Here is a 25385-nt window from a genome sequence, read left to right as displayed (position 1 = left end):
CAGAGCTGGGAAAACCTCCTGACTCCCCGCTCCTCCCCTCGCTGTGTCAGTCGGCTATTTTCTGGCTGTCTGTCGGTGTATTTGTGTGTCCGTTTCCATCACTATCAACCTGCAGAAGCGACGCGAGCATGGCGGACACAGCCAGGGACCCACCACCGGACCGCACCGACTTCCAGGAGCTGGAGGACGGGGAGGACCTGTTCCCGGAGCCGGCAGCCACACAGGAGGTGAGGAGGAGGTGATGGAAGGGGAGGCCGGAGGGAGCTGTGGCTGGCAGGGCGTGATGCCTCCAGCTGACCACAGATGGAAACTTAGAGGAGGGGGAGGCAAGCAGAGAGGAGACCCTTAAAACGGCCGATATTTGAATGAGGTTTGGTGGGAAGCGTTTGTTTTATTCAACCGAGCACCCTGATAAACAGCCTTCATGTACAACACCATAACACAAAGTGGCCCTCAGCCTCATAAGCGACAGTTACGGGAGCCGAGGAGGGTCATATATGCGCGGAGAAAAACGCAGAATAGGTGTGTTTGCGCTCTCGTCAGGTGACAGTCACGCAGGTGTGGATGGTGCGTTCAGGGCACGCTAGAAACGCTGAGAAACGACAGCAAGAGCAGCCCAGCAGATTAAAGTTTCTGCCTGGTTGTGTTTATGAGTTTGTACATTTGGATTATGAATGAAGACAGTGGCTGAAGTGTCTTGGGAATAATTGTTTTTAGGGTTTCACACTTTTAACTCCTATCACAGTGTTTTAACAGTGAGGATGACTCTTAAACTACTATATTAAATGTTAAAGGGTGGAAAACAATGATCCAAATGTTGTTTACTGATGAAGAAAACTGGGAAGATTTTAAATTAATTTTACAAAAATAACAATAAACCTCAAATTACAAAATGTAACACATTAGCCTGACTGACCAAAAAAACGTCACATTAGTGTAATCAGTATTTACATTTACAGAGTATTGTTGTTTGTTTTTATTTAATATCTCTTATGCCCTAAATTTAAATGATTTTTGGAAGTTATGTGATGCTTCCTGTTTACATAGTCGGTTGCTTTTTGATTTCCTGTCATCTCTCTACTCTTGTTGATCAGTAAAGACATAAAAGTTCTCCTAGAAATACCAAAAAACCCCAGAAAATTCTAACTTGATTAACTGTTTCATTGTTTCCACAAACACTGAAGCCTGAACACATCACAGTCATCCGGATGTTTATGGGATTACAGTCTTCATTCAGACCGAGTGTTAATAAGTAGGTACAGAAAATAAATGAAGGGACACTTCAGTTCAGAAAAAGATATCTTGAGATCTTTTTTTTAAGGGGACAGTTCAACCAAATTACAAAGAAATCAGTTGTTTCAGTTTAGTTTTTATTTGTCAAGAGTTCCTAAGATGTCTGACTCCACCTCATTAAATTGGACTAAATGTAATTTTGTTTATGAAAAGTGACATTTTGACAAATGTCCAAGTTCTTCTTCTGGGTAAAACTCACTGTGGGAAGTTCATGGACAGTTTTTATTGGGATTATTTCTTCGAGAGAAATTAGTTCCAAAGAGAACTTGTGACACTGAGGTCTGTGGGTCATCCAGTGTAACGAGGCCAGCACAAACACATTTTACTGTCTCCATGGATACTATGACTGTCACTGTCTTTTGATGCCTCTGTGTTGTGACTGTCCGATCAGTGTGGCTTTGAATGAGTAGCGAGTGACCTTCTCCATTTTCATGTATTAGCTAAGTGTACTGATACGTACATTAGGCCCAGCTGATAGTGAATTTTAAGAACACCATGTGCTGGATCAAAAAGTAAACTACGTCAAACGGTCACTTTTAGACTGTAAATATTGAATTTGTAGTGACAATCTGAATATTTAAAATGTCCCCATGTTCAAACAGAAGTTTGCATTTAAAATAAAAAGTGACAGAGCTAATGGATAGATGCCACCAGAGGCACTGTAAGTGAGATGATGTGTATTTTTTTTCTTTGTGATGTGGGTGAACTGACCCTTTACTAAAAAAAATTAATTCAAGCAGACAGACAGGAAGTAAGAGGAAGAGTGAGACCTCCGTCTGTGCACCTATCTCAGATCATACCTGCTGGATCTTCTGCAGTTTGCTGCTTCTTCAGCTGTGTTGTAACTACAGCTTGGAAACAAACTTGCAACAGAGCAGGCAGAGTTCACACACACACACACACACACACACACACACACACACACACACACACACACATACTCAGGCCTGTTTTTCTCTTTTTGTTATTTCGTTGTGTCAGCACTCTGGATTTCATTCCTGGTGATGATTGTCTTGAGTGTCACAACAGCACTCTTCAATGACCTGAGTGTGTGTGAGTGTGTGTGAGTGTGTGTGTGTGTGTGTGCGTGTGTGTGTGTGTGCGTGTGTGTGTGTGCGTGTGTGTGTGTGTGTGAGAGAGAGAGATTGAGTCTGGGTGTCTTCTCATGACCGACATGCTGCTTCAGAAGCACCAATAAACAGATGAAGGATGTTCAACACACACTCAGAGCTTTTTAAAGGTGGACTGAGGTGAAGTGAAGTGTTTAATAACCTCTGACTCTTCCTGTTTCCTCCTTTAGTGTCTCAGTTTGCAGGAATATGAAGCAGATTCTCTTCTGTCAGTCTCTGATATCATAAACACTCAGTTTACAGTTAGTAGCACCTAACTGAAGCTAATTCTAATAATATCCTCTCAGTATAAACTAATGGTTTGCGATTGCTGAACATATTGGATGATAAGTGTTAGTATGAAGGACTTAACCCAGTTGTGTACCAGACAGTCCCTCCAGGATTTTGCAGAGTTTTTTTTGTGATTATTGCAGCTAAAAATGCTTGAACTGGCAGCGGCTTTTCTCAGAAGTTGTGATTCAATTTTGCGATAGTTTATGCAAGCAAAGGGAAATATTGTGATATGGGAATTTTCTTTTAAAACGACTGCCAATTAAGAGTCATATGTAATCACTTTCATATGCAAATTTTTAAAATGTATTTTCTGAACATGAGAACCACGAGCGCAAAGTTATATAAAAAGGGAAATACTGTACTTGAGTTCCATTTATAAGCCTTCAATCAGTCAATAATGCCGTTAAAATAAAACCATTAAGATAAAAACATAGTTTCATTTCCAAAGTGTTTTTATGTTTGAGGTGGATTGCGTCCATCTCTGCTGTCTGAACATCAACTTGTGTTCTTCTGTTGAAGGGTAAAAGGCTCTTTTTCCAATCAATGACACAGCTAACAGACACATTATCTCATTTTCGGATGATTCTAAGTCTTCTTGAAGAGGAGGAGCATCATCATGGGCCAGTAGTGGATGAGTCTGTATCTCAGTGTGATGAGTCCTTCCTCCAACTAAATGTGTCTAAAACTAAAGACGTGATAATCAGCTTTAGAAAGACTCGTCCTGGTCTTTTACTAACCAGCTGTGAATACCTGACAGGTCCAACATGTCTCCTCTGAGATGATGAGTCTCTTTTTTATAGAAGTTTTTATTGAACTCGTTAACCTCATCAAAGCGGCTGGTAAGATTTCCAGGGAGGAGTCAAGACCAGCTTTATAACAGGCAGGTGTTGAGAAAGGTTACTTCCCTTTATGAAGTGTCAAGATGACGTCCTTCAGACAGAGTTTGAACCTTCAGGTTATTGGTTGAGATTAAGAGATAAAAGGTTTCCTTTGTCCTGCTGTCAGTCAATCGTTAAACATCAGATAATATTTGATTGTTGTCTGGAAGTTGCTTATTTGCACAGACTTCTTATTTGACTTCTGCACTTTGACCTTGATGCTGAATGAACTGTAAATCACTCTGCTCACTACGTCCTGGTGTTTGTTGTCCGTCAGTGTTTTGTGTGTTTTTTTCTATGATTTGTGCGTTTCTGTTTATCTTGGCTTCAAATCAATTTCCCTGTATGAGACAATAAAGCTACTTTGAACTTTGAACTGCATGCAAATAAAGGCATAGTGCAGGTTTAATGAAAGACAAAGTACAGTAGTCCCTTACACCTGAAGGGTTTTCTACATCTCATGTATGAAACTAGAGTTCAGTGTGGTCTGAGTCATATCCTGTCTCTCAAAAGTTCCACTGTGGAGTCGCTGGTTGTGGTTTCATTCACATTCTGTAATTTTGTCAGATGCTCGATTTACAAACGAGGCGAGACAAAGAAACGTTAGAGGACGCTGACTCAAAGAGCGCCGTGGTACAAATTCTCAATTAGCTGACCAGGCACAAGTGCAATGAGAAATAAAAGTAATAAACAACAGGAAGTAGACAAGTGCATAAGAAATACCGTAAGCAACAAGAAGTGCAACAATTTTAAAAAAAGTGCTAAAAGCGTGAAAGTTTTCACAGAAGAGCTGAGTTTTCAGATGTTTCTTGAATGCACCAGCGGAGATTTTCTCATCACTTTTAAATTACATATAGTATAATAAGTATAAGTGTGTTCATATGGATGAATCCCTCCTATCATGTATCACTTTATATATTGATCTTGATATATATCATATATATAACACTTTTCTAAATAAGTAGTCAGTATTGTAATCTCTGTTTATTGATAATCCTGTAAAGTAAATACCTGATAAATCTATCAGTTAAAAATATATTTCCGAGTGATGTTCAATCAACCTTTTTTTTTTCTGTCGGTCACATCTGTGATGATGAATTTCCTCTGCAAGTGTCCTCATGTTCCCTTTTCATCCGGCTATTTCCTGCTGCTTTTCAATTTTTCTTGACCACCATGTTGACATCTGCGTAGTTTCCTATAAAAACTGGGCATATTTCTGGCAGTAAAAGTCAAATATCAGCATTATTTGAAGAGTGTAATCTACGTTAATGTCGGTGTGTCCAGTACTTTACTTTGTAGTTCTGTGAATCTTTTCAGCTTCCTCTTTAAAAAGTCTGTAAAGTCTTTAAATGTCTTTAATTAAAGGTTTTAAAATAAGGCTGGAAAACATGATCTAAAATCTACAGAACATCCTAATAATTTTACACACACATGAGGGCATTTTGTTTCCTTCTTCATATTTACTGATATCATATTTATTTGTCTTTATATTTCAGTTGTTGTAAGAAAGGTTGAACTGGACTTTGGCTCAGTTGGTTCTGGTTTGTTGTAGCTGTTCTCAGTTTAATTATATGCAACACTTTATTGAATTTGGTCAATAAGAGAATTATAATGTTGGTAATTTTGAAGTTTTAGGAGCAAAGTAGTGTCTTCAATGCAAATATTAGAGGTCAGATTTCTTCAGCAGGTTTATTTGTTCACTATTGGTTGAATCCAGGTCAGAGTTACATGGATTTTGTGCATTTTAATGAACACAGAGAGACTTTGTTATGTTAAATGTTAATTTCTTGTGATTTTTCTTAAAACTTTTTACTGTTTTACAGATTTCTTTATGTGTCTTAATTTTGTTTTTTGTGAGTCTAAAATTATGGAAAGTGTGTGTGTGTGTGTGTGTGTGTGTGTGTGTGTGTGTGTGTGTGTGTGTGTGTGTGTGTGTGTGTGTGTGTACAGTGTTTCCTCTGACCTCTCTCTCTCTGTGTGTTTGCTGAGTAAGGAGGGAGGAAGCTCCTTGTTATCATCACTCATTTCCTCTTTTCTCCCTCCGCACACACTCTCTCCTCCATCCTCTCCTCTTTCTGTCCGCTCAGCTAAATCTTCCTCCTTCCTCTTCCTCCTCTCTTCCTGTGAATGAGTTTGTCTGTTCAGGTGTGTGTGTTTGAAGCAGCAGACTGACGGTTTTTGGGGGTTTTGACCGGTTGTTCATCACTGACCCTGCTTCACTTTCATTCAGTTTTTTTTCACCTTCACACTTGCTGAGGTCATTTTTTGTTTGTTTTTTTAGTGATTGATAATAATGATATTGCTGTGGATTATGGGTAATTTTCCAAGCGGACTCTCTGGAAGTCTGCAGAAAGTCTGTTGATTTGATCTGCAGACTTCCAGGAAGTCTGGACGTTTGGATTCAGCATTGATGACGTAAGACAAACTGATCAGAGAAACATCCACCTGCTTTCTGAATAAACACTCAGGCGTTTGTTTTATTGGCTTTATCGGTCGGTCCAGACTGAAATAGCTCAACAGCTATTGGCTGGATTGCTGCTACATTTGGTTCACACATTCATGTCCCTCTCAGGATGAGTTGTGATCATTTTGGTGTTCAGAATTCAGCTGCATGTTGTGTTCATTTTTGTCCAAAAACAACAGTCAGGAGCCCAAATGAACATTTGAAAGCTGTTTTTCTTGCTGTAATCATTCCTCCTGTTCATACTGACCATTAGATCCCTTCATAATGCACTTACAATGGAAGTGATGGAGGACAGAAACAGTCCTCATTCTGTGCAAAAAATATATTTTAGCTTCAGCGTCCAAATGAGTCAAATCAAGTAGATATCTTTCAACGTTACAGTATTTTTAGTGTCAAAGTTCCTCTTTTTGTTACTATACTTCCACCTGCAGCTCAACAGGGGAACACGACAAACTACAAACTTCAACAGGCCAATTAAAATATTTATTTAATCGTTGCCATTAAAATAGAGAAGTGTGTAGATTTCTACAGCCCTGAACGCAGCTGCATTTGTTTAGTTTAGTTCCTGGTTTGTGGTTAAAGATCGCTGCCTGTAACCTGCAACCAACCGACATCATTAACGGGAATCTTTTTGGTGCTAACTGAGTAAAACTCATCAGTCAGATGGCAGTAATGTGGTGATAGTCATTACTGATGGTTGGAGTGTGAAGCAGCTGGTTTCCCTGGAAGAAGCTGAGACCGTTGCTGTGATGTCACACACTGCTGATGGATCAGTTTTACCTCCAGTGTTTGTGAAGCGGCCGGCAGTTTCCTCAGGAAGCTCTGCGGTTCAGCCAGGATGGATGACACACGCTGCACTGGAGGTTTTTTTTTCTTCTTCTTCTTCTGTGGAATATGTTGAGTCTGCATAGCTACTGATGTGGCCGCTGCTCTGCTTCCACTTTTCTCCTCCTCCTGTTCTGAAGTGCTGCAGCTTTCTGACAATGTGCACGTTCAGCTGTTGTTGGATATTTAAGGGGAAGTTCAGTGTCTGTACTACTACACTGAGTCAACTTTCGATTGATAAAGTGCTTAGATAAGACATATCTTAAAGCGACTATAATCAGTAGTTTTTTATAATAACAGTCTGATCCGTCAGTGTGTAATGTGTTGGTCGTGGCTCGTAGTGATGAACCTACAGAGACTCTGCAGCTCCTCTCGGCTTTACGGAGCTTTATAGTGAGTTTCAGTTCATTGTTTATCTGTCCGGCTGCGACTTTACTGTTCCGGTTCACTCTCGGCGCTCTCATAGCGTCGTTTTCGGCAGCAGCAGGCAGCTGTTCAGAGTTCATGTAGGTTTAAGTTTTAATGGTGCAGCCTGATTTTAGTAAATCACCAGTTTGACAGCAGCTAGTAGTCGATCAGCTGGTATAACTCAGTCCATATCTCTGGAAATGTGTTCTTTATTTCAGCCTGACGTTAATGAGTTGGACTATTTCAGTAACTGTTTGCACCAAAACAGACAAATGTTAGTACAAATAACAAAACACATCATAAACAATAAGTAGTGCAGCAAATCTATTGAATATTAAAAGATTTTTAGATGTTTGTACATAATATTGTTTCAGAAAAGCTTGTCCATTACTTCTTCTAAAAACTTGCTCGTCCTGCTTTACAATCAGTAACATATTTAATTGACGTGTGTGTGTTTGCAGTCAGAACCAGCCAGTCTACCCACTGAAGACATCAGCACCAACTCAAACGGACCCAAACAGGATTCACTGTTTGATGACGACCCAGAGGACCTGTTCGCAGGTAAACACACAAGTTTTCCTCATATGAATCAGATCCAACAGACTCTGACTGTTTACCGCCTGAACTTGTAGTAAATCTCTGGTTTCAGCCTGATGAACGTCAGCTGTCCTATAAGGCCACGTGTTCCGCTGCGTTTGTGGGTTTGTTAGTTTCATTCACAAAAAATGTTTCCTAAAGAGTGAAAAGAAGAATTTGCTGCTGTCAGAAATCAGCTGACATGTTTCAGTAGTCGGTCATGTGACAGTCACAGAGAATATCACAGCCGACAGTAAGTGATGTTACACTGTCAGCATGATGTTGGACAGAGAAATGCAGAGTCTTAAACTTATCTGTGGTATCAATAAACGACAGACTTTTCTGTTTATTTATGAAATGTTGTCTCAGAGCTCACTGGTACCTCAGACTTTTCATCATTCTTAATTTAAAAATCTTACTTAAGTAAAAATATAGAAGTTTTAGCAGCTAAATGAATATTGATTGATAACTTCTGAAGAGCAGAGTTGACTGTGTAACAACTGAAATGAGAAATAATTGATATAAACATTCACTGAGCACTTTATTAGGAACATCTGTGCAGTCTAATGTAATCTAACACAAAGTCTACTTTGATGAAGCTTCTACATTTTCAGTTTTTGTTGACATTGTCAGGAAGGTGATAATTCTACTTTATGTTTATTATTATCTATGTATTATGTATATTATGTATGTTGGGAATACTTTTCTATATAATGCGGTCCAGTAAACCATCACCAGCCACTATGAGAGCTAGCTTAACTTTTAGCTTCATATCTCCTGCACAAGTGTTTGTTCACTTTGAACTGAAGGTAAAAATGTATTTTTTTTATAATATGAAGATCTTCTTGTGTACAAATCAAATCATATTATTTAAACACCTCTCAGTGAACTTGCAGCCATGATGATGATGACGTACTGAACAGAATATTAATATTTACTATTTGTTTTACTAATATATCTTCTTTTAGTTCATTTTGATATTATACAGTTGTTTGCGAAAGTTTGGCAAATAACATATTTTGGTGATTTTTTTTTTTAATTGAAAAGATGTAAACACATTATCTCTGTATATGGAAAAAAAACATTAGTGCATAGTTACTTTTTATGTGATAAATTGAAAAATAAATGTGTAAAAGTTTAGGCTCTGACGTCTCAGATGTCAATCAGCCCGTTAGGCCTGAGGCTTGTCAACAGTCGTCATCAGCCGCTGCAAATACTCCTGAGTCTTCAAACCTTGTGTGAACACTCAGCAAGCAGGAGTTGGTCTGAGCAGCTGTTAAAGACTCTGAAAATGATCAGTTATTGATCCCAACAATGCATGTTAAAGCTACAAGATAGCAAAGTGGTTCTCATCATAAAATCCAACATTAGAAGTTTGCAACGGAACATCTACAGATGTTTGAAGCGTTTCGGAAACAAGGACTGATGAAGTTAAAACAGAAATCTTTGGAGACAGTCAGTAAAGGTACGTTTGGAGAAAACACGGAGCAGCATTTCATGAAAAGAACACCTGCTAAGCATGGAGGTGGATCTATTCTCAGTTCAGTTATGACATAAAATGTGACTATGCATTATTGTTTGCTGAAGATATTGTGTGTTTTTTTTCCATATTTTACATTTTTTCAATTTAAAAAATCACCATAATGTGTTATTTGCCAATGGATTGTGAAACTTTTGCACACAAATGTATTTAAACTCCAAATTCAGTTTAAACCATTTATTATTTAAGTCAAACAAGTGTTTCTCCTCTTGTGGAGGAAGTTTGTTCACGACTCGTCTGATCTGAAACATTTTGTTCGTTTCTCAGAGAAAATTCTGAGAATGATTAAAAACTGATGAATGCTACTAATCCTACGTGTCACTCAACAGTCTGTTGGTACGAATGTTTCTCTCATGATGCCCGTCGACTCTTTGACGCTTTATTGACTCTGAGAGGAACTTTTGTCCTGCAGCCAGTTAAAACATCCAGAACACACAGAGACTTAAACACACAGACTAAAGTACATAAAACACTTCCTGGGCTCGTGTGAAGACTCTCTCTCTCTCTCTCTCTCTCTCTCTCTCTCTCTCTCTCTCTCTCTCTCTCTCTCTCTCTCTCTCTCTCTCTCTCTCTCTCTCTCTCTCTCTCTCTCTCTCTCTCTCTCTCTCTCTCTCTCTCTCTCTCTCTCTCTCTCTGTCGTGTGTCTCCGTAGAGGCGACGGAGGAGGTTTCGTTGGACAGTCCGGAGAGAGAAGTGCTGCTGTCGGACGGCCCGTCGCCCGCCATCACCCCCATCACACCCCCCACCTCCGTCATCACTCCTCGCATCGGCCACGCGCACGACGACATGTTCACACACTCCTCCTTCGACGAGGTGACTGCACTCAAACACACACACACACACACACACACACACACACACAGGGTTATCATCTTATTACCATGTTACTGCCTTTGTCATGACATTATTTCTGTTTATTGCTAAAATATTATCTCATTATTATGTTGTTTTTACAGAGCTGTACTTTTTTTCACACAAGTTTCACACCTGCAGTAGTTACATTACATTCATGCTATAATTTGTGACTAAGAGAGAGAGAGAAAGGTATTTTTAAATTAATATGTCATTGCTGCTGTCATGATACACAGATAAAACTTTCCTCTGTGGATAAAATCTGTGAAAAACCTTTTTCAGAACAGTTTTGTTCTGAAAAAGTTCAAAAGTTGTTTGTTCTTTTTTTTCTGTAGATTGAAGAAGAGGAGGGCGGCGATACGTTCGACATGCACATATCAGTATCTGACCCTGAGAAAGTCGGTGAGTACACGCTCAGTTCGCTTCCCACTAATCCTTGAATATCCTGGGATGTTATGGATTAGCATGGAATAATAGGAGATGTTTTCCAGACAAGGAAACAGAAGAGAAATACAATTTCTGTCTTGAATTTGAAGATTTTCCTCACTCACCAGGAATACTGTCAGTGCTTCCACAAACCAAAACTACATTTCCTCTCAACCCCCTTTCCTTCCTCTCTTCTCCCTGCAAATGATGTTTTACATCATCCTCAATCCTCATCCTCATGTCTCCTCATTTCCTGTCAGCACAAACTCCGGAAGTGATGAAGTCAGACGCTGATCGCAGCCGACAGTCTGCTCAGTCACACTATTCATCATCATACTTCCAAATTATTGTGCTTAACGGTTTATTGATGCACTGAAGCTCTGCAGCCTTGTGGAGCCCCCTACAGGCTCTAATGAGTCATTACAGGCCGCAGTTAAAAAGTGTTGAGCTGAACAAACAACTTAAAGATGGTTTAGCTGTTTGGATTTAAAGGAATTTAAAGCTATAAAAGTTTATCCTGATGTCGGCTGTGGAGAAAGAATGAATTAAGTGAATTTAATGGAAATCTGGCCAGTAGTTTAAAAATAAAAAATAAAATAATTATGTGTATTTATACAGAGTACTCCACTTACCAGTATATTGGTTTATTGTTAAGAGGATCCTTTATATCTTTGAAAACATTGAAGTTAATCTTTCATATATCAACAACATATTAAAAATGTAAACAGTTAATTTCTCACATGTCTACTTCAAAATATGGACTTGTAGTCGGGACAGTAGTCAGTTTGTGACTGATAACGTACGATCTGTCCGTCTGTTCACCAAATATAAGCATGTTATAAATGAATTGACTCTACAGGTGGTGCAGCTGTTAATCTTGCTCGACAATCCCTTTATGTAAACATGAACGAAGTCACCAGAAGTCAGTAAATAAAACAGTCGAAACCCTCTCGACACTTTGTTGCAAGAAAAACACATTAAACCAGTTTAACCAGTTTGATATCTGAGCCGACTGTATTCCTGCTTCATCTGGCTTCGACAAAAACCAGTCAGTGTATTTATGTTTTTGGTGTGTTTAATATTGTTCAAGTAGTGAAAAAGACACGTGACAGATATTTGTGTCTTACTGCTTAATATAAATATCATCATCATTATCTTTGTGTGTGTGTGTGTGTGAGCAGGTGACGGGATGAATGCGTACATGGCCTACAAAGTGACGACCAAGGTGAGAGTTTAACCAGTCTCTCTTATTGTTGATAGTAAAACTAGTAACATTCGTTCACCAAATACAGAAGAATTTGTTCCTGTGTGGAAAATAACACAACGAAAAAGTTAACAGTCACACCTGCAGACCCTTAACCCTTTAACATCCACCCTTTTTATAGAATTTTCACCTATTCGGCATACCCAAATGGAAAAGCTTATAACAGGAGAACTGTAAGGTCATGATGCATGAATTAGGCTTCATTTGACAAGTGACATCTTCTAGTTTCTGGAAATGTGTTTGTTTAGCATGTGGCTAAAACACAAACAAAACTACGTCAGCTCAAATAAGGCTCAAAAAAAGCATTTTTGGTCCTCGTCTATAATGAGTCATATTTGAATAACAATAATTAGGACATGCTTTATGCCAGAACACCATAAACCTTCTACAGACCTCTAGGTCTAACCTTATGGGAGCTAGGGAGTTTTTAGTTTGTGGTGTCCCTGAACCTCTCCAATCATCTCCAATTATCCAAATTGTGCCAGTTGCTTTGACTCATTACTGCGTGATGCTACTGCTTACAGCTGGCTTAAGCTGGTTGCCGGCGACCCGGTGGATGTTAAGAGGTTAAAGGACCAGTTTGATGATTACCTATATTTTTCTTATTGTCAACAAACCAACAATGAATTGATCTACTAACAAATGTGTGTGTATCAAAGTCTGATAGATCTTATTCCTCTGTTGTTGGGAAAAAAAACAACCATATTGGCCTTGAAAACAGATTTTATTCAGAAAATTACATTTGAAACAGTGGAGCTTGTCTTATATTTGGGTTCTGGACGTTTTCTGTTGACAAGATTACTGATGTAACAGCGGCTCTTACAGAGAGCATTGCATTATGGGTTCTTTTTTTAGCATTAATGTTGCTAGGCTAGTGAGATTCTTCCCAGTGTGTTTATAGTAAGACTGTTAGATTCAGTCAGGACTAAAAGTGTTCACTTATCTCAGTTTAACTTGCAGGAGTTTCTGAAGGCTCATGTAATGGGTTTTTCTGCAACGGAGGAAATAAATTGATGTCGAGTGTCTTCCGACGTCTTCTCTGCAGAAACAGACCAGAGTCTGTCAAGCAGCAAAAGAATTACTGCCGTCACAGATGAGGAGAAGCTCAAACAGAACATGATTTTGACAGGATTGAGTGTGAGGATGTGACAAGACAGACAGGATGTGTGATTTACCTTCTGATTTAATGGAAATATTTCACTTTTATGAGAGAAAAGCTTCCAGGATGAGGACTCCCTTCTCCTCAGATTAACAGTGAAACGTTCCCCAACAGGACGAGGGCCACATGCTCAGTAGCGTCTGCCTTACACAGAACTACTCTCCAGAGACTGAAAACATGATGCTGTTATTAGTCTTTGGAGCCTTTTTTAAACAAACTAACATGTCCAAACTCTTTATAATGAAGGAACATGTGCAGCGGTGTGGCTAATTTAAGTGTTTTTAATAGTTTCTGAACAACAACGGAGGAATTAGATATATCAGGCTTTAAATACACACAAAATACTTGTTAGTATATCAGTTCATTTGTTGACAATAAGAAAAATATCAAACATCGCCATAATTATCCTTTAATGACAATCAATCCAGTAGTTGTTGAGATGGTCTCAGATGGTGGAACGACATGATGACACTTTCATTTTACAAACTAGTGTGATTGAAAACTGTTGAAACATGCAGAAGTCTGTCATGCTGATGTTTTGGTGGAGATATTGGAGGTTTTCAGGCATTAATGTGAACATATGGTCCTCTACTGTTTAACATTTGAAAGCCTCTTCATGATCTTCATTTTCTGTCTTTTTTTCTCTTTTTCGTCCAGACCTCCATGTCTGTGTTTAAGCTTCAAGAGTTCTCAGTAAAAAGGCGTTTCAGTGATTTTCTGGGTCTGCACAGTAAACTGGCCTCCAAGTACCTGCACATAGGCTACATCGTCCCACCCGCGCCGGAGAAAAGCATTGTGGGTAAGTAAAGCCGGAGCCACATACTCCCTCTGCTGTACTACAGGTTATAACTGTTGCTATAGCAACACACGGGTTCCCAAACTGTGGTCCAGGGGCCTGCAGGGGTTGTCCAGGACTCTCAAGCAAAATATGGAATAGTTAATATTTGTTTAACGTTCTTTCAAAGGTTTGTTTTTATATTTAACATCAATTAGTAACAAAATCAATACACGTCCACACCTACAGACACTTAAAAGACCAAACAAGACGGTTTTATATGAAAAGTAGATGATAACAAAACATTAAATGGAGAATTACAGGCAGAATATTATATTTCAAATTTGGTTAAATAAATAAGTAAATAAATAAAATAACAATAATTCAATAAACAAGAAATAAAAAGGAAATAAGAATGAAAGATCAAACAAAACAAAATGATCCAGAGACGATCAGAAGAAGGTGAACATCTACATTTATTAATGAAATGCTCTTTACTAGATGTTGATACGATGAAAGATTGTATGAGAATAACTTTTCTTGTATATTTCATGTTAGCGGAGACAAAGAAGAGTAAATATCAGAAGATATGTGAGAACATACAGAACATGTCGTCCTGTCTGTGGATCCGTTATGTTAATGAGCCTCTCGTCTCTCGTCTGCAGGGATGACCAAGGTGAAGGTGGGGAAGGAGGACCAGTCGTCCAACGAGTTTGTGGAGAAGAGGAGGTTGGCACTGGAGAGGTATGATGAGAAGACAAATAAATAAATACACAAAACTGTAGCTGGACTTTTTCTGGACTATTTAAAGAACCAGTTTAGTTTTTACATGTTTTGGGCTTGTGATGAGAATCAGTTTACTGTCTGTGAAACACAACAACACAGCTGACTTCTGGAAGAATCTTCTTATTTCTCCTTCATCAGAATGTGTAAAAAAAACAACAAAAACACAGCCTATATGTCTACAAGAGGGCTGAATCCTCATCAGTTATCCAATCAGAGCTTAACACACGCGTGGCCAACACCTCCAAATAAGAAAATCAATCATAAACAGCAAAAAAACATCTCACAGTCACAAAATACCATTACAAAAGTAATAATATAGCTTAAAACCTTCAGTATGTATATGTTTAAAACTGTTAATAGAATTAAGAACATCAGAATCTTTATTTAACACTCGTTAATGCAACTGTAAAAACTCTCTAATACTAAAAATCTTCATTCATTCCTCTCAGATGCGTCTGAGTTGCATCATGCAGATGTGAGCAGTTTATAAATCAGTCCTCAGTGATGCATTCAAGGACTCTCTGACATCAGAGAACGAATCAAAACTGACTATTTTAACTAACATTTTCGGTGCCTCTACTGCCTCATGTGAGTCACATGCCAACTTTATTGCTTTTATTGCTTTATTTAAAAATTTCACATGACCGCACTGAAAAGCTGTACATCCAATTTTTACATCAGCACTTAAAGGCATCATACATTTTTGGATCGGATAGTGTGAAAAGAGTTTAAAAAAAACTCCCAACACACATAAATGTAACCTAATCCACACCTGTCTGTCTGATTTGTGCACACATTCAACAATCTGTGCATAAATGCAAAAGAGTTAATTACATTATATCTTATTTTAGACATTTATATTCACAGGAAGCAGTGGTGGAAAACGCGTTTAAATCCTTTACTTCAGTATAAGCAGCAACATCACAATGTAAAAATATGGCATTAGAAGTAGACGTCCTGGATTTAAAATGTTTCTTTAGCTAAATTTACTTAAAGTATTAAAAGTAAAAGTGCTCGTTATGCAGAAAATCTGCGGCATTACTAAACATGTGTGTTAATGTACATTGTTACAGTAGCTGGTGAAGTACAGCCGGCTGCTCAGCTCATTGTCAGGTTGTACATACATATTATGCACATTAAAAACCATCATGTTTCTGCTTCTCAGACAGCAGAAGCTGGTTAGACTTCTGTGAGTTGTGGTTATTTTAGCCTTTAGTTACTTGCAAAGTTGAAAGTTAAACCCGATAAGATTCATTAAGAATTTCAAAAAGATTCAGATTCAATAAGTGAATTTAATAAAATGCTACGAACCCATAAAACATGTCGACAAGAAAGAGAAACTAAATCAGAAACTTTCACTTTCTATTCTTTGTTCTGTCTTTGTGTGTGCGTGTGTGTGTGTGTGCGTGTGTGTGTGTGTGTTTATGTGTGTGTGTGTGTGTGTGTGTTATAGTTGTAGTAAAGATCAACCTGGTCAGAACTTTACAAGGTAAAGGTTAAACCACAAATATTAGATACATCATTATCACAACACACATGTTCCTGTATGTGTATTTATCTCTGTGTGTGTGTGTGTGTGTGTGTGTGTGTGGTGGGCGGGGCTGACATTCTGCTGCCCTTTACTGATTGACAGGAAGGTCAGCCAGAGACAGCTGATGGAGCTCAAAGCTGCAGAACTCCACGCTGATGGACACACACACACACACACACACACACACACACATAGATGAACAAGTGTCAGGTTAATGAGGACAAAATTTACATCGGTTGATAATTTTCAAAATGTTAGCAGCAAACATTATAAGCTTGACTTTTGTTTTTCATAAACATTTTGGTGATTAAAAACCTTCTATTAATTATATATTATATATTAATCTGATGATTATTTTCCTGATTAATCGTTTGGTCTTTAAAACATCAGAAACTGTTAAAAAAAGTCCCTCACAGTATCACAGACCCCAAAATATTCAGTTTACTGTGATCTACAACAGAAGTAAAGCAACAAATTAAACTAATTGTTGCAGCTCTAAAAATAAACATATTTAATTATTATTGGTGTGTTTTGCTGAAGGCTTGTAGTTTCCTGTCCATGTGATCAGTGACTGTAAACCAACAGTTACCACACACACTACATGAAAAACCAAATTCAAATACAACTAATATCATGTTTTAGTGACTGTGATTTAAATAATCAAAGACTTATTTTAAAATTATTATACAAAGTTATTAGTTATTAATAGTAGTTATTATTCAAATTAGGGACTGTACAATTGTCTTGTTTTTGAGGAAGTTTTAACAGCTTTTTAAAATAAAAGTCCTAAGGGGGACTAAGGGTTTTTTTTATTATTTAAGAATTTCTTCACATGTTGGGTTTGTCAATATGCGTTTTTACACTGAATGCTCTTTAATAAACGCTGCACTGAAAGCCTTAAAAATATTTTTAAAAATCGGGGGAAACGTTAAACTTCTAACAGCAGCCAGTCCTGTCAGAGGAAATGTTTCCCACAAAAATAAGAAGCAGAACGCTTCAGTGAAGAAAGTTTTTACTGGAAGCTGAGCGATGAGATCAGATAGCAACAGGTCACTAAATGAGCGCTCTGTTACCATGGAGACAAGGTGCACCATCACTTTTTTTTACCCCCCAACACAAAATGCTGTCCAGGCTATGCGGTCCACTGATCTGTTCATAAAAGTTAGTTTCAAATGTAACAGTGATGGTTTCAGACTGGATTCACAGCTCAGTGCTCCTGTTTGACTGGGTAAACTGGTTCTTTGTACAGTATTTTGTTATTTTCTGGTGTGTTTCAGGTACCTGATGAGAACAGTGAAGCATCCCGTCCTGCTGAAGGATCCTGACGTCCTGCAGTTTCTAGAGAGCTCGGAGGTAAAAAAAAACAAACAAACAAACAAAACACAAAATGTAAGACACGTTTAATTTGAAATAATGTTCTTTCGTCAGCTCGTAAAGGAAATGCTAACAAGCTGATGCTAAGCAGGTATAATGTTTATGTTATAGTTTAGCATGCTATATTTGCTAATTAGCACTAAACACAACTTCATTAAAGTTGCAGATATTTGGTCTAAAATATCTAAAATATTGGACAAATTAAATTGACCTGCTGGTGGTGCTAGAGGAAAAAACACATCATCAAATTCATTATGACACATCATCTGGGAACCAAGAATGTCTGTATCAAAGTTTATGCAAATCTATCAAGTAGACGTTTAGATATATCACCAGGGATGTTGACTGTTGACTGGAAATTTCATTGGAATCCATCAAGATTTTTCACTAAAAGTCCTAAATATCGACCTGCTGATGGCGCTATAGGAAAAGTCAAAGGATCACCAACATCAATAGGATTCATCCTCTGGGGAACATGAATATTTGTGCAACATTTCATGACAAACTATCCAGTAGTTGTTGAGAAATTTCAGTCTGGACCAAAGTGTTGGACTGACTGACTGACACTGCTGCTAGCATGGCTATAGACAGATAACCTTCCCCACAGAAAAGGTAAAAAACTCTGTCTCAGTTTTACGATCTCTCCATTTCTTTTTCCCCCAACAAGCAGCAAAACGTCCCGACAAGGTCAAACGAGCGAGTCGCTGCCTGCGAAGCCAAGCCTCTAAAAACTGCCTCAGGGTTTAAGGGCCCGCGGCGTTTCCTGTTTCCTCGCTTTATTGTCCACTCCGACTAAATCCTCTGTAACATTCCGTCTTGTCGCCTCAACTGTCCGCCTCCCCAATCCTCCTCCCCCCCCGCGCCTCCGCCATCCACCTAACTGTCGGCGGGATTGCGTCGGGAAGGAGTCAGCAGTCGTTGGGTCCAGAATAAATGGCCTCGTGTCACTGATTTAACAGATGAATCGCTCGGACGCTTGACCGAGCGTGTCGGTCCGTCTGGCCCACTTAATGAAACACAACCAGAGGAAGGGGGGGGGGGGGGGGGGGTGGGACAAATGGGACCGGGCTGCAATTGAAACCTATTTTTACCCCCCGCCTCCACTCATTTACACTCGTCCTTCCGTCGGCGACGGCCCCGGGGACCAAGCCGTCCCCTGGCTGCTGCTGCTCCCGTTAAATGAGATTGGAGGGGGGGGGGGGGGCAAATGTGCTCCACTGTCAGAGGAAAACCCTGTATGTCCAGGACAAAAGTAAACTTTTCCAAAATTAAGAAAAATGAGCCTATTTTCAGATGGACGTGCAGGTGTTTTCAGAGTGACGCGATGGGGTCTGTTAAAGTTGCTCGGCACATAAAGCGGCGGCATTAAAGCTTATTGGAGCTAAAACGTGAGAGAAATTACAATCAGAGAGGAGGAGAGGGAAAAAAAAAAGATGGAGAGAGGAGAGATGGATGGAAAGATGGTAAAGGAAAGGAAAAGAAACAAACAGAAAAGCAAAATAAAAGTAAAAATCGAAGGAAGACAAGGGTAAAGCAAAGAACATAAAGTGATTCAAAAACTGAGCAACTAAAGAAAATAAATGCAGTGAAGATTTGAAATGAGACAAACAGAAAACAAGAATTGTGGGGAAACTAGAGGAAGAAAAGAACCAAAGAAAGTGAAACATAGAAGACAGAATAACTTTTCATTCTTGGACGTGTTTGTTTTGTGTTTGTTGATGTTCTCCAGTTTAACCACTCGTCCTGTTTGTTTGTTTGTTTGTTTGTTTGTGGTCTAGTTGCCGCGGGCCGTCAGCACTCAGGCTCTGAGCAGCGCTGGACTTCTCCGGATGGTCAACAAGGCCGCTGACGCCGTCAACAAGATGACCATCAAGATGAACGAGTCCGATGCCGTGAGTTGAAGGAGGGAGGGAAGGAAAGAGGGGAAGGAGGGGTCGAAGGAAATGTTAGAGGGAAGAACCAAAAAAGGGAAAGAGGAGGCAAAGAAAGAAAAGAGTGGAAAGAAAGGAGGAGAGGACTGTGGGATGAAGGTAGAGAAGAGAAGAGAGAAGGAGGTCTCAGGAAGGAGGGAAGGGAGATTAAATAAGGAGGTAAGGACAAAGGGGGGAAGGAGGAAAGACTAAATAAGGAGGTAAGGATGAAGGGTAGGAAGGAAGAAAGGCTAAATAAGGAGGTAAGGATGAAGGGTAGGAAGGAAAAAAGATCAAATGAGGTAAGGATGAAGGAAGAAAAAATGGAAATTGGGACGTTTGGAAGGCAGAAAGGAAACAAGGGAATAAGGCAGTATAGAGGGGAAAAAGGAAGGACAGAGAAAATGAAATATGGAAAGAAAGAAAGAAAAGATTAAGAGAACAAGCAGGAGGAAAAATGGAAGTGATTACTTGGGGTGGAAGGAAAGTGAGGAAGAAATTATGGTGATGGGGAAGTAAGGAAGGAAGAAAGAAAAGATTTTCACTAAGGTGTGTGTTTGTGTGAACTTGTATTCCTACATTGTGGGGACTCCCCACAATGTAAATCATTATGTTTGTGTGTGTCAGTGGTTCGAGGAGAAGCAGCAGCACTTTGAGAATCTGGACGTCCAGCTGAGGAAACTTCACGCCAGTGTGGAGTCTCTGGTCTGTCACAGGAGAGGTACGAGTGTGTGTCAGTCTGTGTGTTAATACTTATTATTACTTATTATTTTCAGATATTGATATATATATATATATATATACATCTTACAAGTAGTTCTTTTGGACAGAAACGTGGCTTGAAATCATAAAAATGCATATATGATATCAAAGTTGAGTGTCTTGTTAAGCATCCACAAAAATCTGAATGAAAATAAACATTCATAACTATAAATAATGAGAAAACTGAGCTCAAAAACAGCTCATTTGGCTGCTTAAACCACTTCTCAGGACTGTGTGGGCGTGTCCAGATCACATTTGATTGACAGCTCACTTTCAGCTCAAGTACCGTTTTATTTTCTATTCATTCACTAAAATGTTTTTCTGATATGGAATAAAATACCAAATCTATCAAATGGACCCTACTTGGTTGAAAGCTTGAATAATCCACTAACTAACAAACTAAGTTAGACCACTTGACACTGTGTTTTTATTTAACTATACCTCCTGGAGTATGATGCTAATCGTTTTAGCATCTTCCATTCACTTACATGAAACGGTTAGCATTAGCTTTTCTATTCAAAATTTTTGAGCTTATTATCAATTACCCCAGTGGTCTACTAGTTATCTTGGTTAATTGGCTAACTAGCAGACTAGACTAGACTACACATATCTGTTTTTAATTAACTATACCTCCCAGACTACGATGCTAAGTGTTTTAGCATCTTCCATTCACTTACATGAAACGGTTAGCATTAGCATTACTATGCTACACTTCTGAGCCGTGATTCCATTCTGTGATTAATACAGATTTGGATGGTGTAGCCAAGTCTGCTAGTTAGCTTAACACAGTAACTTTCAAACCATATCAGGCTAATTTGAATTATCATTCTAGCTAATAGCAAAGAAAAGTGCACTGCATTGTTTTCTCATGGGGGAGATGAGAGTAAGTGTTGTGAAGTCAGCTTGGCTGGATAGCCATGTCAATCATCTTTCTCCTAAATATGATTGGGCAGGTATTTATTACGTAATAAATTCCCTAGTTTAGCCCCGTCTAACTGCAACCCAGTAACAAGGGAAAGGAGAGAAACTTTCTAAAGAATTACATAGGCTATGTCAAAGGCCATGTTCTCATACTTTTTAGGTGTTTACTATATGCACATTAGATCCCAAATTACACAATTAATAGCCAACCATGGATTTGCCTTTCCAGGGGCTTTAAAATGTTTTTCACCAAGAAATAGTTCCAGCACATAACTCCCACTATAAACACAAACTGTCTTTGTTGCATTTCCGTTTATGTACAGCTTAAACATGTGTTAGGTCATGATTGACAGCTTTGACAGCCGCTCTCAAACCTCCGTCTGGTGGCGGGACAGCTGAGGGGGCGTGCCCTTACGGGCCGTCATCCTGCTGCCAGACTCTATTGAGCAGAGACTCTGGCTCCAAATGATGTCACACAAGCAAGATGGCGGCTCCCAGAAAGGCGATATTTTGGCTTTACTTTTGCATAGTGGTAGGAAGTGGAGATGCGTTGTCCATATTTATATACTTTCAGTGGTCTGACACAGTTATTCTTTTGTTGGGATTCTCTTGTTTTATTTTGTATTTTGTTAGCTTCGCCGCCATCTTGACTGTAAGGGAGCCGGGAGGGGGGAGGAAGGAAGAGAGTGGTTTTATTTTGTGTAGTGTGTAGTGTGCTAAATTAATGTTTAGCTTTCCTCTTCACCTATTGCCATACACAATAATTTACTATCAACTAAGAAAAGCTGTTATTTGTCAACTTCATATTGTCTAATTATTCTTTCTTTATACATGTTCTTGAACTGAAAAATATCTGAACAACCCAGAGAATTCCTCAGTTTGATGCCACATACTGAAATACACATCTGCTTTAAAGTAGTCCGTGCATACTGATGCTTAAAATTAAATTTACTCCTATGGTCCTCGTCCTCGGAGCTAAAAACAAACAACTTCTGTAAATTTTCTGGCGATACTCTGTTTTTTCCCCTTTACATAACTTAATAATGTCTGTAACTCAATCAGATCTTTATTAGTCCTGACTTAATAAACAGTCTGTTGGTATGCTCTCATGTATAATGCGTACTGCTCTTTTCTGTAATATAAACAATGGCGTTATGTTGCTCATGTACGTATGTGTTACCCCACCTCCACTAAGTCACTAAAACATGGAAGAATAAGTGAACAGTACAGAATGTGCATTGCCTTATAATCTAATATATACTTTAATTTTTTCTTTTCCAAAACTGAAATATTCTTGGACATGTTTGTTACGCTATATGAGATTCCCATGTCAGTTTCTCATCCTTTATTACACTTAAAAATCTAACTTCAAATACTCAATCAATCAATGAAAATATCAACTCCATCTATAGAAAGTAAGCAAAAATCATAAACTTAGTTTTGTTCAAATGTAATAACTTGATTTCATCAAACCATCTTTTAAGTTTGACCATTTCATTTGCAAAGCTTTCTGCTAAAGCTTTTAATTCATCTCCTGAACTAAGAAAAATTGTTAATCTGCAAAATAGTTCAGGCCCTAAAACTGAGCCTTGTGGGACTCCACATTCAATCTTCATACACTCAGATATATGATCAGCAAACTGTACATATCGTTGTCTGTTTTTCATTTAAAAACTCTACATGTCACCACAAGCTCTCAGGACTTTCAAACTTGGTCAAAATATGTAATGTGTAGGGTTTCTGTAAGAAAAAAATTGGCGCCAGTCCACGTTTCCTGGAAGATTTCAGTGTCCCAGACAAACGGGAGAAATTCCAGTCAAATATTATCTGTGTTTGTTAAGATTTAAAACAATTGATAGGCAGGTTATATAAAGAAGGACATCATTAAGGGATGTAGATTAATAATATTTTTACATTGCAAAGTAGGCTACTCTTGCTTATACGTTATCTTCCAAATAAAATAAGTCCTGTCAATAGACTCACGTGCATAACGCTATTTTTTTTTATGCTAGCCTACGTTCGTTGGGGCAACGTGTAAACACAAAAAAAATCCTCCAGCTTTAGGCCTACATATTCTCAGATAAAATAAAACACAATAAAAACTATTTGCAAACAAACAAAGAAATACATGTAGGCCTCTCTGGCTCATAACATTTTAATTACGGTGTGCTGCTGCCGACTTGAAATCAAATAATTTCCATTTGCTTAATTGTTTGAGTGCATTATTGTTTTGCCCCTGAATGTTTCCTGAACATCCTTGTAGAGTCATAAGTTTTGTTTGTCTGCTAAAAATGTCTTGAAATGTTTGAATTAGTAGGAAGAGAAGCGTTCAATCTGACTAAATCTGAGGTGGAAACAATGACTGTAAATGTCTGTCTGTTAGGAATATTTGTTCTGTTTTATGGAATAATTTGTGAAATAGTTTACCTGCTGTGACTTTCATCCGCATTTAAAACAATCTCGTATCCCCTCCCATCTTCTCTCCAGAGCTGTCGGTGAACACGGCGCAGTTCGCCAAGTCTGCGGCCATGTTGGGGAACAGCGAGGACCACACGGCTCTGTCCAGAGCTCTGTCTCAGCTGGCCGAGGTGGAGGAGAAGATCGACCAGCTGCACCAGGACCAAGCCAACGCCGACTTCTACCTCTTCTCTGAGTTACTGGGCGACTACGTTCGCCTCATCACTGCTGTCAAGGTACGAATCCTAGTTTCTCCTACGTAAACACAAAAACCCCCGAATACAGGAACTGAATCATAAGCTTTGGGGACGCCCTCATGTAGAGCAGAATTAGGTTTTAATCAGGTTGTTTAATTATTACAACTATATGATAGCATCAGACAAAATGAACAAAAACTACACTTGAAATTTTAAAAGCAAAAGTTTGTTATATTCAACAAAATCCACAAAACATCTGTTACCACATCTGTATACATGAGCTGCAAACATGTATTATTCTTGCTGTAATCATTCCTCCTGTTCATACTGACCATTAGAAGATCCCTTCATAATGACCTTACAATGAAAGTGATGGAGGACAAAATCCACAGTCCTCCTTCTGTGCTTAAATGTATTTAAAAGTTTATCTGAAGCTAATATGAAGCTTCAGCGTCCAAATGAGTCAAATCAAGTAGATATCTTTCAACGTTACAGTCTTTTTAGTGCCAAAGTTCCTCTTTTTGTTACTATACTTCCACCTGCAGCTCAACAGGGAAACACTGTCCGAGGAAACACAAAGAGGGAATTTGATGCTAAAAAGACTGTAAATGTGTCAGATATCCATTTAGTATAACTGTGTGTGTGTGTGTGTGTGTGTGTGTGTGTGTGCACGCAGGGTGTGTTTGACCATCGTATGAAGACGTGGCAGAAGTGGCAGGACAGTCAGCTCCTCCTGCAGAAGAAACGAGAAGCTGAAGCCAAACTGCAGTTCACCAACAAACCCGACAAACTGCAGCAGGCCAAGGACGAGATCAAAGAGGTACGACACACGCGGGGAGGACGATGAATTTATCGATGAATAAAACAATACAGTCAGAAACAATAAAGAAAATAACAAGGAGAATGAAATATAGCCGGTCGGTACAAAATGAATTACAGAAAGTTCAGCTACATGTTGTCTTATGTCGCAAAACATAACCAACATAAAACAATATCAAAGATTTAATCAACATATTTAATATTTCATAGATTAATAATGTTGATTTTTTTCAGCCAACAAACAGTCGTTAAGTGCTGTCATACGTCATCCATCACATCTCCAGATGAAACAGGATGTTTCAGTGGGACATAATGTGAGATGAAAGTGGTCAAAATGTTAAAAACGCGCAGAAATATATTTTTTGCATAATTCAACGATTTCAGGTCCCTTAAAATCATTCAAATCATATAATGAAGCAGCCTGTCTGTTGACATGCTGAAAATAAACCACGGTGCAAACTATTGCAAACATATTACATGTTTGGTGTTTTTTATGGTATAAGTTGATTAAAAGTGAGCAAAAAAACAAATAAAGTTTAAAAATCAGTCTTCAAGTAGAGATGTGAGAGCAGCTGATTACAGCTTAAAACTCAAAATTTAAACATTTTGAAACTCAAATTTGTGTCATTAATGAACTTCCATAATAACAATCTGACATCACAGCTTGAACAACAAGGTCGGGGGAATTACATACCAGAAAAAAAAATCTAAATAAAATAACACAAAACATGATGTAAAATGAAACATAATATAATGAAAATAATT

At 38.5% G+C, this 25385-nt stretch overlaps 1 protein-coding gene across 3 annotated transcripts in view; it reads left to right on the top strand.

Annotated features, from left to right (window-relative positions):
- snx2 (sorting nexin 2) overlaps nucleotides 1-25385 on the top strand; it is a 34926-nt gene continuing 9541 nt past the window's right edge. For 2 of the 3 annotated variants that reach the window (XM_067573271.1, XM_067573262.1), the window contains exons 1-12: nucleotides 2-227; nucleotides 7733-7832; nucleotides 10040-10200; nucleotides 10575-10641; nucleotides 11847-11890; nucleotides 13746-13887; nucleotides 14529-14607; nucleotides 17458-17533; nucleotides 19333-19446; nucleotides 20092-20185; nucleotides 23635-23840; nucleotides 24478-24621. In XM_067573271.1, coding sequence (XP_067429372.1) covers nucleotides 129-227; nucleotides 7733-7832; nucleotides 10040-10200; nucleotides 10575-10641; nucleotides 11847-11890; nucleotides 13746-13887; nucleotides 14529-14607; nucleotides 17458-17533; nucleotides 19333-19446; nucleotides 20092-20185; nucleotides 23635-23840; nucleotides 24478-24621 — 1326 coding nt within the window. In that variant the 5' untranslated portion in view covers nucleotides 2-128. Of the gene's footprint in view, nucleotides 228-7732; nucleotides 7833-10039; nucleotides 10201-10574; nucleotides 10642-11846; nucleotides 11891-13745; nucleotides 13888-14528; nucleotides 14608-17457; nucleotides 17534-19332; nucleotides 19447-20091; nucleotides 20186-23634; nucleotides 23841-24477; nucleotides 24622-25385 lie in introns of all 3 variants that reach the window. The other variant, XM_067573280.1, reaches the window with a different exon arrangement.

Source organism: Thunnus thynnus, chromosome 2, assembly GCF_963924715.1.
Source record: "Thunnus thynnus chromosome 2, fThuThy2.1, whole genome shotgun sequence".
NCBI classification, from domain to species: domain Eukaryota; kingdom Metazoa; phylum Chordata; class Actinopteri; order Scombriformes; family Scombridae; genus Thunnus; species Thunnus thynnus.
Note: the sequence above shows the minus strand (reverse complement) of the source record. Positions and strands in the feature narration are given on the sequence as shown.